At 40.3% G+C, this 13,469-nt stretch overlaps 1 protein-coding gene and 1 long non-coding RNA gene across 2 annotated transcripts; one reads left to right on the top strand and one right to left on the bottom strand.

Moving 5' to 3' along the window:
* The first annotated feature begins 77 nt into the window (after window positions 1-77).
* LOC146377128 (uncharacterized) lies at window positions 78-10,812 on the top strand. Its single transcript, XR_014801676.1, has 2 exons — window positions 78-555; window positions 9,698-10,812. It is a non-coding gene; the product is annotated as an uncharacterized LOC146377128 (long non-coding RNA).
* LOC146377129 (voltage-gated potassium channel regulatory subunit KCNG4-like) lies at window positions 4,447-9,964 on the bottom strand. Its single transcript, XM_084944343.1, has 2 exons — window positions 9,236-9,964; window positions 4,447-6,578 (listed from the first exon to the last, which is right to left on the bottom strand). The coding sequence occupies exons 1-2, from the start codon at window positions 9,962-9,964 to the stop codon at window positions 5,700-5,702; spliced, it is 1,608 nt and encodes a 535-aa protein (XP_084800469.1). The 3' UTR covers window positions 4,447-5,699.
* Window positions 10,813-13,469: the final 2,657 nt, after the last annotated feature.

A 13,469-nucleotide genomic window follows, 5' to 3' on the forward strand; every position in this document is an offset into this window, starting at 1 on the left:
TTAACAGTGGTCAGTGTTGGGGAGTAACGGAATACATGTACCGCCGTTACGTATTTAAAATACAAAATATGAGTAACTGTATTCCGTTACAGTTACCATTTAAAAAGGTGGTATTTAGAATACAATTACTTTGCTGAAATAAATGGATTACACGGCGGTATTTTCCTGTTTCATATTGTCGCAGGTCAGGACTGTTTGGGTTTTGTTTGACAGCTATGTTCTATTGTTCCAGGCGGCAGCGTTACGGTTACCATGGTTACAGGATGACTGTGTGTTTCCTGGGTGAGAGAGCGCCTTTTTGTTGTTGTTGTTGTTGTTGTTGTTGTTGTTGTGCTAAGCTAATAGGCAGAATGCTACAGGCATAGCGCTAAAGAATGTAGCCTGATGGGCAGTGTAGTCCGTGCTGCAGGGAGAATGGACTGCCATACCCGTTATGTGTCTGTGAGCGAGGGAGGGAGAAAAAGGAGCTTCGAGCTGTCATCGAGCAGAAACGAGAGCTGGAAGCATGTAAATAATAACCACTGCAGCCAAGAAGAGTGCCTGACGAGCCCAGTTGTAAGTAAGCTATTAAGACTGGACTGTACACTGTGTTCGTGTTTTCCTCCGAAACAATAAGTCCCGTTGGAGCAGCCTTTCAACACCTCTCTCTGTCTCTCGCTAGCAAAGTTGACCCAGACAACAAAGTAAAGCTAGTTTTCGGCTACGAGCCCGACACGAATCCGACGTATTAGCCAGAGGTCCCTTTACTATGGTTCGGAGTTGCGGACCTTCAGTAATAGCAATAAATCACACAGCAATAGTACATTTATGTAGTTGTAAAAAGCATGATAATATATTAAGTAATCCAAAGTATTCAGAATACGTTACTCTCATACGTTACACGGAATACGTTACAAAATACATTTTGGGGCATGTATTCTGTAATCTGTAGTGGAATACATTTTAAAAGTAACCTTCCCAACACTGACAGTGGTAAGGGCTCTAGATTTAGATGGGGGAAACCTGTTTGGGTTGCAGACACTTAATGCAATGCCATGCTTCCACCAGCATGTAGACATAAACGTAACAAAGTACAAATACTTCAATACTTCATTATTATTAGAATTTTCAGGTAACAACTTTTTACTTTTACTCCACACATTTTATTTTTATGATGTGCCAATCTGAGACAAAGAGACAAAAAATATGTGACTTATGCAACATTTATTCCACATGAGGCTGAAATGGTCTGGAACATTTACATAATGAGTCGTTTACATAATGTGTCTGCAAGCTAATGAACAACTAGAGAGACAAAAGAATGGTAGATGAACTGGACTCAGAGATGGAAACTACAGGACAGGAGAGGAAAAAGGTAAGCGGTTTTGAAAGGCAAGGACTGCTCATTTGATACAAACTTTATAGGTAGCAAACATTTGCTGCAATAGGCGTAGGCTGCTGGGGGATTCCCATGATGCATGAGTATTTTATCCAGTCTTCCTTCTCTCTCCCCAGCTGGTCCTGGCAGATGGCCCGCCCCTCCCTGAGCCTGGTTCTGCCAGAGGTTTCATCCTGTTAAAAGGGAGTTTTTCCTTCCCACTGTCGCCAAAGTGTTTGCTCACAGGGGGTCATATGATTGTTGGGTTTTTCTCTGTATGCACTGTATTATTGTAGGGTCTAGCTGATATAAAGCACTTTGAGGCGACTGTTGTTGTGATATGACACTGTAAAAATAACATTGAATTGAATTGAATAGGATAGAAACACTGTTGGGAAAAATTCCATAGGAATTTAACAGGCTATATTAAATTTCCTCATTTATTTCAGGATTTTTAATCACACAATGGGCCTACATATGATATTGTTCTGAAGTTGTGTTTTCATTTAGTGAAACAACCTGCAGAACAAACGGATGTCTTACAATTTTGTGTTATTCAAAGGTTACATCAAATTACCAGGAAGTGTACTGCTAAAGTGTTTAGTTTGTAGTACTGTGGTAATGTTAACAGTGATGTAATATATTGGACTAGTGCTGAGCAGCAGCGGTGTTCATGTCAGTGTCACAGAGTCATTAAATTCCACCTTTATATACACTTTGTCATCTGTAGGGCTTGGAGAATCGCCACGATAGCTCTTGTAACATCGATTGAATTTGGTTTGCTAAATCCACAAAGAGCAGCAGCACACTGGTCAGCCTTGTATACAAAGAAAACATCCTGGAGCTCACAGTAGAAATTATTGTGTCTTGTATAGAAGTTTTCATCACCTAATCTGTCTTTGTCACTTAGTCACATCTTGTTTTTGTGTCACTCTGTTTTCTATTCTTGAGAGAAATTTGTGTGAAAAGAAATCAAGCATAATTTAAAATTGCACGCTAAGAATTCTTTTCCATTCACTTCATAAGACTTTATAATGTCCCTTTCCAGACTATTCGTAGCTGTACTACATTTCATTTTTTTTGTGCTGTAATGCTGCTGTGGCTACTGCTTCACCTTGCTCCTGACACCTTGTCAGGAGCTGAGAAAAAGCAGTTTTCACATGCAAATGCAGAGTAGGTCCAGTGTTAATCCACTTTTAGCTCTAGTTTTGATCTTCACCCCGTCTTATTTGACTCTTTAACTTCTAAATGCTCGACTAGATCCATCTAGTAGAATCTAACTATGTCTGTATGTTTGCTTATTAGAGGCTTTCACTGAAAACAGGTGAAAGAATCAAAGAATTTTGGATGGAAAAACAGCAAAATATACTTGCCAGAACACAAAATGAATGAACTGAAAGATGCTATCAAGTTCTGCAAACTTAATTCAAACTAAAGAGCTGTGTGATCATTTCCTTTTCCTTTCATTTACATTTAAACTACTCATTTGATCCATTTTTATTATAAAATTAGAATAAGTAGTGGTTCAGGTTCTCTTTTTTTACGTTTGACTTGAATTCAGGCCCCAGAGCTGTAGCTTAAGATCTATTTTGTGATTATTTTAAATAGCACACTCTGATTTGGAGCACAGCTGCTGTTGCTGTTACTGGAACTTTGTTTTTTGTAGTGCAAGCCCTGCTTTACCTTTAAATACACAGTTACAGTGACTGAGAGCAGTCAGCAGCTTCCAAGCAGCCGAGGGTTGAGGGTCAATTGAGCAGACAAGCTGTTTTTAGTGCAAGAGGCTTTTAGGGGCAGTGTGGAAATGGTTTTAGTGGGATGTCAGACACAAAGTGTGTGAGTGTGGTGCAGACATTCCTCTGGTGATTTTATATCAGGAAAAAAAGTAATGACAGGCTTGCGATTCCCATGAACCAGAGAACAGAGGGTACCACATCACAAGTAGTCATATAAACACACGTGCTTACATGTTTCTGTCCCTCCAAAGGACCTAACCAAAACGTCACCCCAACCTAAACATAAATCTTCTAAGCCCCCAAAGATTACGTCATTTACGATTTTCTTTTTGCCCCCAATATATTGCTATGTAAACAGATTCATGTTGAAGCGACAAATGTACAAAGAAACACATGTACATGCCTACAAAAATTCGGGTAACCTGGGGTTATTAAATATTTTAAAATTATAACTTGCATAAAATAATGGCATTAATCTGTCTTACAGGTTCCTATATCTTTAACTCTTTGCCTCTTGAAGCATGTATTTGCATCAGACATTAGTGGAGGTGATCTCTACTGATATATACTGAGGTGTCAGATCTCATCATTAAGGATACAGGGGAGATCGTCAAATGTCACCTTTATGAAGGAAAGAGTTCGGATTTTCATTCACATTCCAGTGGCTCATCCGAGAAGCTTTAGTGTATTTTTGCCTCACTATATAATATCTATCTGGACAGCTTCCAAGCTACTCATTGATTCACAACCTGAGAAACCTGAGAAGACAATAGGTCAACTTCCATGTTTAACAGCTGGTGAGGTGTTATTAATTGTTTTTTGTTTTTTTTACCCCCATTTTAAACCCAACATACCTTTACTGATCATGGCTTATTTTAAAGCAATCTGAGTCATCCAAATGTTGCTCCACAGACTTTAGGCCTTTGTGATTAAAAAAGGGGGTCCTTTTGATCTCTTTTGGTAATGAGATGTGGTTTCTGTTTGTGCAAAACTGCTGCTCATTGGAGTGGACAACTACTCAAGTGTCAGCAACACCTTCCTGCAGCTCCTCTGCAGTCAGGTTAGGTTGCCATACTTTTCCACCTTGCAGACATGCAGTTTGATCTTCAAGCTTTTTGATCATGATTTTTTTTAATGACATTTATTACTGACATTTTAGTCGGTGCGAATGTTGACCTGGAAGTACTATGACTAGCCAGCTGCCCCAGAACCATTCCCAATGATCAAGAGTCCTTGGTAGCCATTCATTGTCTGTTTCAATGCAATGATGCTCTGACACTTTCTAAGTAAAAGCAGGCCAAACTATTCTGAAAGAAAAAAAAAAAAAGCGAAGTTAGTTTTATTTGTTCAAGGTTGGCCAAACTTTTAAATCCAACTGGCCTTCATTCCCTCCTCCGCCTCTGTTTCCCCTCCTTCTCCCTGGCTCACTCCTGTTCTTTCCATCTTAAACCTCATGCCACTCTTTGTTGGTGAACTCCTGGCATCCCTGTCTCTCATCAGAGGCAAACACTCTGCATCCAGAATTAACTTTTTTCCATTCTTTTACAGGCCTCTGTAGTAATCCAGGGTTTTGTGCATATCCCAGAAGCCCAACTCTGCCTTCCTGTTGCACTCAAATCACCAGACCGGATCAGTCGCTTTCAGATCATTTCCAGGCGTGATGCACCTGCGTGGCACAGACTTTAGTGATAACAGCTTCAAGAGTCCACCTTGTATTAAGACTATAAACTAATGTGGGCATATCTTAGATTTATGTCTCCCTTCAGGGTATAATCACTGAAACAATTACTATGTAATTATTGTACTGCAGTCTGCAGCAGAGAAAATCCTTTCCACAGTGACATGCTGTAGTTTTCTTCAGGGCTTGTTTAGTGAACATGTCTGCCCTCTGTTGGACAAAAAGTGGTTTCTGGTTAATAGCATTAAAGCATTAAAACACATTGATTTTCAACAAACAGTGTTGCATCAGCATTTTGTCAGTAACTATTGTTAAAGGAGTTGTCTGCCTCTACTTTCCACTATCAAATGTAGGGCTATCCCCTTTTTGACCAAGAAACTAATGAATTTGTGGATCAATAAATGTTTTTACAATAAATGTTCACAGTACTCAAATAATAAATCAATTATACACTACATTTACATTTAAGCAGACATGACAAAGGTAGGTGAACAATGTTGGGATGATTACTCAAAAAGTAATGTATTACACACTGATAATATAAACCTTAAGCTACAGTCCCACACACCAACACAAATCCCTGTCCTACTTAGGACACATGATTTTTTTGTACCATTTACATATGAACACTACTGTAGGAACTTGAAGAGAAAAAAATAAAGGCTGCATTGCTACAACCCTGACTGCTCATCACTGCCTTAACATTAGTTTCGGTTCTTGGCTAGCTTTGTGTTAGCATCTGTCTGTGCAGATGCTTCCTGAGAGCGGAAGTTTTGTTATCAGTATAATGCAGCTGTTTCTGTTCTAGGTGCAGTTTCCAGTTTGCCATCACAATCATCACAAAAATAATGTCAATATCCATATTTTCTACCTCCTACAGCTTTTCTGAGTGTACACCAAGTCCCATCAGGAATGTATTTTCATATAATCAAAATGTAGCAGGAGCAATAAGTGGTTGATGGCTTGTGTTCTTATCCAGCATTTGAATGTCTTTCATGAAGAAGTAATAATGATCATCTAGATCAGGCAGAAAATCAGTTTCAGGCCAATTATCAGGCCATGTTTCTCTTTCTTTCATGCTTTCTTCAGCCTCAGTGGCAAGCTCAGCACCCCTCTCTTCCTTCCACAGCCTCTTGTGCTCTTCTTTAAGTTCATTGTAAGTGCGGTTAAAAGTGTGGAAGATAGATGTGGAAGGGAAAGACAGGATGAGGATCCCTGCTAAGATGATGATTAGCGCCCCCACTTGGCCGGGAATGCTGTGTGGCACCATGTCTCCATACCCCACGGTGGTCACGGAGATGATGGACCACCAGTATGATGCTGGGATGCTGCTGAACATTAGCTGGGGAGTTCTAGCAGCATTTGGAGCCAGCTCACTTTCAGCAAGGTGGACAAGTGGAGAAAAGAGGGCCACGGCGACACAGATGAAGAGCAGCAGCAGGCCAAAGTCAGTTACGCTTCTCTGCATGGTCAGCCCCAGAGTCTGCAGACCCATAGAGTGACGGGCCAGCTTCATGACATACATGATACGCAAGGCCCTCATCACGCGCAGGATTAGACCCAGTTTATCTAGAGTGCTCTTCCCTGCACCAGCAACAATATCGTGCACTGTTTCGTCCTTAAACTCAAGAAACAGGGAAACATAGTAGGGCAAGATGGCGGCTATATCAGTGATGTTGAGTGGTCCCTGAATGAACTCCAGCTTGCTCTGTGCATGGAAAAATCGCACCAGAAACTCCAAGGTGAACCAAGCCACGCAAATCGACTCTACCAAGAACATGTTTCGGCACTTCTGAGAGCATTCACCCTGCAAGAGTAACAAAAGACAGAAATCCATGGGTAAGTTTAATTGATCTAAATATATATTAATAATTATCTTGTAGGCTGATAACCAGCATTGGTGCAAAACACTAGTTTAGTACCTTTCTTCCACCAAGGTTATGATGATGGTTGTGCTAATATGTAGCCTGTTTTCCCTTTGAAAACCAGACCACATTTTGACTGGTTTGAGAGCTAACTGTTACATAGTGTTGGTCAAGGTAATTTCCATCTGTAAAAAATTGCCACAAAATTGCTGATGCCAACTGTGAGCCAAGCAATTTTGTGGTGCCATGCATGTGGCAGATTGCAGCTCTCTAAACTCTTTTTATGTCTACCTAGTAGCAACAAATAAATACATGAGCAACTAAACAAGGATAAAACTAAAAACTTATAAATACGGTCAGAAACTACAGAATCTAATTCATTGGGTCAAATCTGAAGTTCCACACATGGTTCAACTTAGAAACATAACGAAAGTACAGTAAGTACATTAAGTACTGACTGATCAAAGAGGTCTAACTGAATTTATTTACCATCTCTCTAAAGGTTGTTCCAAATTTTAAAGTCACATTAAATTGACTGGTGGTTAAATAGCACTTTTCTACTCTGACTGATCAATCAAAGCACTTTTTACTCCAAGCCTCATTCACACAATCATACATCTATTCATGTAAGCGATTTTTTTTATACCTAAGCACCATCACAGTCTGATGGATGCACCGGGGGCGGTAGGTTCAGTATTTTGCTCTTGGATAATTTGACATGCTGGCTGGAGAAGACAGAGCGAACCACCAACATCTAATGATGTGCGATACCACTGATTTGCTTTCCGATCAGATACCAAGTAAAATTCAGGGTATTGACGATACTGATGCTGTGTACAAAAACTTAATGTTTCATTGTACAGTATTTCATAATACAATATATAATTGTATTATGTAATTGTAATAATATAGCTTCATAATGATTACAGGACATCAGACTACTTGTTTTTATTGCTTAATAATGCAGAATTATCACATAGAAATAAAAAAAACCTGAAGTTGTGCGCTATGTGAACACGTTGCCTGCCTGCAGCACTAAAGGACTCTGCGAGAGATGTCTGTCTTGCACCAGCAGCACCTGTCCCTCTCCTCCTCTTCAGTTCGCCTCAACATAAGCTCATCATATTCTGTGATAGGATTTACTCTGAGGTGTTTGACAAGGTTAATGGTGTTGCCACAACACCTCACTGTCTTGCCACATGTATGGCAAACCGCATCTTGGCTGTATGTGGAGGTAAAATACGTCCACTCCGTTTACACTCAGCCATTGTTGTGAGTGCGCACGCCAGGGGCCGCGACACATTTATACAGGCATATTTTGCATATGACCATGAAAGGCGTAAGTGGAAGTAGTTCCTTCCAATTTAGACGATCCGAATGATATAGTTTCTTTCCAATTCAATTCAATTCAATTTTATTTATATAGCGCCAAATCACAACAAAAGTTGCCTCAAGGCGCTTTATATTGTACAGTAGATCGCACAATAATAGATACAGAGAAAACCCCAACAATCATATGACCCCCTATGAGCAAGCACTTTGGTGACAGTGGGAAGGAAAAACTCCCTTTTAACAGGAAGAAACCTCTGGCAGAACCAGGCTCAGGGAGGGGCGGGGCCATCTGCTGCGACCGGTTGGGGTGAGAGAAGGAAAACAGGATAAAGACATGCTGTGGAAGAGAGCCAGAGATTAATAACAGATATGATTCGATGCAGAGAGGTCTATTAACACATAGTGAGTGAGAAAGGTGACTGGAAAGGAAAAACTCAATCCTATGTCTATTGCAGCATAACTAAGGGAGGATTCAGGGTCACCTGGTCCAGCCCTAACTATATGCTTTAGCAAAAAGGAAAGTTTTAAGCCTAATCTTAAAAGTAGAGATAGTGTCTGTCTCCTGAATCCAAACTGGAAGCTGGTTCCACAGAAGAGGGGCCTGAAAACTGAAGGCTCTGCCTCCCATTCTACTTTTAAATACTCTAGGAACAACAAGTAGACCTGCAGTGTGAGAGCAAAGTGCTCTAATAGGGTGATATGGCACTACACTGTGTTCCTGTTAATGAAAAACTACAAATTTACCCCAAAGTACTAAAATATTGATATTTTAATATGAGAATCGATTCTAGAACATAAATTACTAGTATCAGAAGAATCGATATTTCAATATCGATCCGCACACCACTACCAACATCCCAATTTGTAGACAATTCAGACTACGTCCTGAGCCACAGCTGCCTCCACATTAAGACATGTTCCCTTAAAATGACCCCACTGGCCAAAGTGGCCAATACTAACAAAAAAATATGCTTCCACTCTGACTGAAGCATTAAGCTATAGTATTGCAATACAAGCAATACACTAGAATATTGCAGTTCAAACTTAATACCTAGTGTACCGGGGCTGGTAAAATGCAGATAATACCAATATGTACAGCGACAGTCTGTGAGCTTTAAATGGGACTTTAAAGAGTAGCTTTGCATGATTCACAGTTCAAAATGACCCTTATTTATCATAAACTGTGCCACAGTGCAAACTCTCATTTCATATTTGAAGTTAAAAAAAATACATGGTCGTGCACACCATTGCTTTGGTTGGTACATACCATAGATTCTTGCTGCTGCTGGTCTGGCATGGTGCTGATGCACAGGCTGACTACAGTGACCACAACCATCATGACAGACATGAAGGCAAACACTTTGCCTGCAAAACCAGAGTGGGGGTTCTCCACTGCTTCTCCCAGCTTGTGGAAGAAGCTTCCCTGCTCTGCATTTGCTCTCATCACTCTTGTCCTCTCCCTCCACTCTTCCTCCTTGCGCTGGTGCTGCACCACCTCATCCACAGAGCACATGATGCGGTGGTGGCAGCAGGGTGCCATCTGTCCTACATCGATGCCCCAGTACAGCAGCTCAGTATGCAGAGCTACATTGCAGACATCCTGCAGCACGCGGAGCTTCCCACAGCCCAGGAAGTTGAAGATCACCTGAAAGGCTAAAGGGTCTCGATCAAAAAAGAATTCATGACACAAGGGGTCGTAGTCATCGCAAAACTCTGCTATCTCTCTCAGGGTGGTGCAGGAGTGGAGGTGACTCAGGCGACTCTGGGGGAAATCTTCCAAAGTACTCCAGGGAAAAGCATACCGGATACCTCCCACATTGATGAGGGCCTGCAAGGAAGGATCCACAAACCAAGAGGCATCACGTCCACGGAGCAGCTGACCACGCTGGAAGTACAAGCCTTTGACTACAGTGTTCTCTGTGTCTATGAAGAGGTGGTTGTAACTCTCATCACTGCTAAAGGAATGGTCATCAAAGCCAGAACCGATGATAGCCATAGTGGTACGTGGGTATTTGGCTGAAGAGCTGGACTGTAGTTATGGTAAAGCCTGAAAAGATTGATTACATTAAAAATTCATACATGGTAATCGATGAGTGGCCTACCCTGTTATATTTGCTGTATATTAACCATCATACACTTCAATGCCAGTATGTAACTGAAACTGCTCTTTTAAAGGTCTACAATGATCTTCTAATGGCACCTAATGTAGGAAATTGTTCTGTACTCATACTGCTTGAATTTAGTGCTGTCTTTGATGCTATTGATTACTATTCAAGATTTTGGTTTCTATCTCTGAATAATCAGTAAATTCATCATCATCCTTTTCTTCTAGATCAGGGGTGGGGAACTCCAGGCCTCAAGGGTTGGTGTCCTGCAGGTTTTAGATACCACCCTGGGTCAACACATCTGAATTAAATGACAGGGCTCTGGAGAACTTCAACACATGTTGAGGAGGTAATTTAGCCATTTAAATCAGCTGTGTTGGATCAAGGACACATCTGGAGTTCCCCACCCCTGCTCTAGAAGGACATTTTGTTCGCGCGTACACCTTCTCCTCTTAGATTGCTTGTTTAACCTCCACAAGGTTCAATCCTGGGTCCACTGTTATTCTGATTTTACATGTTTTCTTAAGTAGGTATCATTTAATCTTTGCGCCTGCCGTTTTTTATCATTTCTATGCTAATGACATTCAACTGTATGTGTCTTTTAAGCCTCACCAACTGCATAGGCTATACACCCTAGTTGACTGTTTATCCCGAACCAGTGAGTTTTCACTTTTCTGTTTCTTTTATTTAAGGAATATTTCAAAATTGTGAATTATAGTCTACTCTTCTGAAATGTTAAGGCTTTTGTGTCACTGCACCTAGATTATAGCAGATAAATCTCAGCCATGTCTCCAAGCAACACAAAATGCTACGGTCAGACTCTTAACAGACTCTAGCAGGCAAGCTGACATTTTATTCTCTTTATTGACTCCCAGTTTATTTTAGAATTAATTTTAATATTCTCACCCTTGCATGGACAACCTCCAGACTACATGACTCAACTTCTTGTTAAACACAATACTGTTTACTGTCTTCGCTTACAAGCTCAAAATCTATTATCTGTCCCTCATAAGACTGAAGACCAGGGGAGACAGGGGAGCTTTTCAGTCTGTGGCTCCAATGCTTTGGAACAGTTTAGCTCCTTTTAGCTGAATCTGTGGAGTTGTTGGGAAAAAAACTGTTCAAATCTTTTCCAGTTAACCAGGTTAATCTGCTGTTATTTTGTTTAGGGTTATTTTTATTCTGTTTTTACATGGTTGTCTCTGGATATTAATTGTTGCACAAGGCTTTTATATCTGTGAAAAGTGATTTTTTGTGAATCACTAAACCACACTTTAACTCAACTTTGGTCACCATTTCACAGTCACAGTTTTAGCTCATTGTTTTGATCTTGGACAAACATAAATGCATGCAGATTTAAAATCTATTTATTTCTGTTATTTTCTTTCTCCTTTTGCCTTTGAGTTTGATGTAGCTATTGATGTAGCTGGTAATCATTCTAACATCAGACGCACAACAATGGTGACAGACATTAAGTAGCAAAGTCAGACATTTTTTTTTCATAGGAGTGGCCAGACTGAGACCATTACTCACTTAAACTTTACATCTTGAAAACCGTCCCTTATAGAAGTCTACTACAAGGAAGGTGTTTCAGATCATACACTAATGTCAAATTTAATTATGTGGACAGTTTTTGTTATAGCCCATACAAATTCCAATAGGTGGTTGTGTTGTTTAAATAATAAAGAAATTATTTTTAGAAAATCTGCTAGAAAAATAGCTTTTACTGGGTGTAACCAGTTCTAAGAAGGGTGTATGTAGGATGGCCACTATTGGCCTCTCTTTGGCTCTGTGCCTGCAGTTATTTTCCCTACTTAAATATCATTCAAACACTTGGGTTTTTTTCTCACATAACTACAATTTGTTTAACCAACATCTCTTAGCAAAAGCACAACACGTTTTCTGGTAAATCCACCACTTTAGTCATGATAGGATATGTAACTTACCTTAAATCTGTGTTGCGTGATACCAGTCCGTTCAAAATGCCTCTAAATATTCCAAATATTGCTGCTGTGTGTGAAACATTTAGCACTGAATTTCATAAAAAGTAATGTCCAATTACTGCAGGGAAATTTGTCATTAATTCTTACACGTCTCAAGTGTAAGAGAAGCTCAAACCCAGAATGAACAAAGCCGTCCCAGATGATCCATCTGTTTATCTTTTCCTCCCTCTCTCTCCTCTCAATGGTCCACCGTTTGGGTGACTAATGCATGACCCTGTAATCAGTCTGAACATAATCACGACTCTTTGAGTCTGATCCAAACATCATCCATTAACTTCTGTAACACTGCATCTCTAAGCTTTGGGCTTAAATGTCGAAATGCCAACTCATCTACAGAAAGTGGGATTAATGAGATATATCAAGAGGATATAAAGAGAATAAAGAGCCAAACATGCATTAAGTGTCATCATAATACCAACTGTAGTCAGATTGTGCAGTTGGAGTTTATGCTGTATACATGTGTGTATGGCATGAATGTGCACAACAGAACTCATCATTTACAGATACATACAGTTGGAGAAATAAGTATGTTGAATTTGTAAGTCTGCTTAGTTACAAAGAAAAGAACAGTCTCTGATTTTTATGACAGATTCATTTTAATGGGAGGAGATAAACCAAAATTCCACAAAAAAACTAAAGTTATGAATTGAGTATTTGATCCCTTACAACCCAGCCAGAATTCTGGCTCAGACAGATTGGCTGTGTCCTAAGGTGGCATGTCTGGGACAGAACTGTAGACCTGCACAAGGCTGCATCAGCAAGAAGCTTGGTGAGAAGGTGACAACTGTTGGGGCAGTTATTCAGAAATGGAAGAAATATCAGTCGCCGTCTGTCTAGAACTCCATGCCTCATGGGTAAATGATGAAAGAACTGGTTCTTATACAGCACTTTACTACACTTCCGGAGCACTCAAACAGCTTTCTGTCACACACATTCATATTTCAATTAATCCATTGGAGAGCAACTTAGGGTTAGTATCTTGCCCAAGGATGTTTGGAATGGAGACTGGAGCAGACAGGGATCAAACCACCGCTACAGCAATGAGGTGCAGACAGTCACAAGAAAGCTGGTGGGTCAGCTCAAAATGGGAGGAGCATGTTATTAATATCAAGGTATCTGGGGCCACAGTCAGTAGGAACACCATTGCTAACACACTACACCGTAATGGGTTGAAATCTTGCAGATCCGCAAGCAACAATTTGATAGATAGTTTCATCCCACTGCAACAGTCAAACCTGCAGCTACAGTTTATCCAAGCTGCATCCTCTGCAGCAGAAATGCAAGAACTGCATTACCTCTGAAAGAGTCATCTCCATGGATTCCCACACTTTAAATATCCAACAGAACCAAGCAGAACCAAGAGTATTTGCAGCCTCATACAAAAATAGCCATT

The sequence above is a fragment of the Perissodus microlepis genome, chromosome 11 (genome assembly GCF_051167445.1).
Source record: "Perissodus microlepis isolate ML-2025 ecotype Zambia chromosome 11, ASM5116744v1, whole genome shotgun sequence".
NCBI classification, from domain to species: Eukaryota; Metazoa; Chordata; class Actinopteri; order Cichliformes; family Cichlidae; genus Perissodus; species Perissodus microlepis.

Excerpts from the sequence above, each read along its gene's own strand:
- LOC146377129 (XM_084944343.1), bottom strand. The coding sequence starts at position 9,964 with ATGGCTATCATCGGTTCTGGCTTTGATGACCATTCCTTTAGCAGTGAT. Across the intron at positions 6,579-9,235 it reads AGCAGCAGCAAGAATCTATG|GGTGAATGCTCTCAGAAGTG; the intron begins GTATGTACCAAC and ends TTACTCTTGCAG.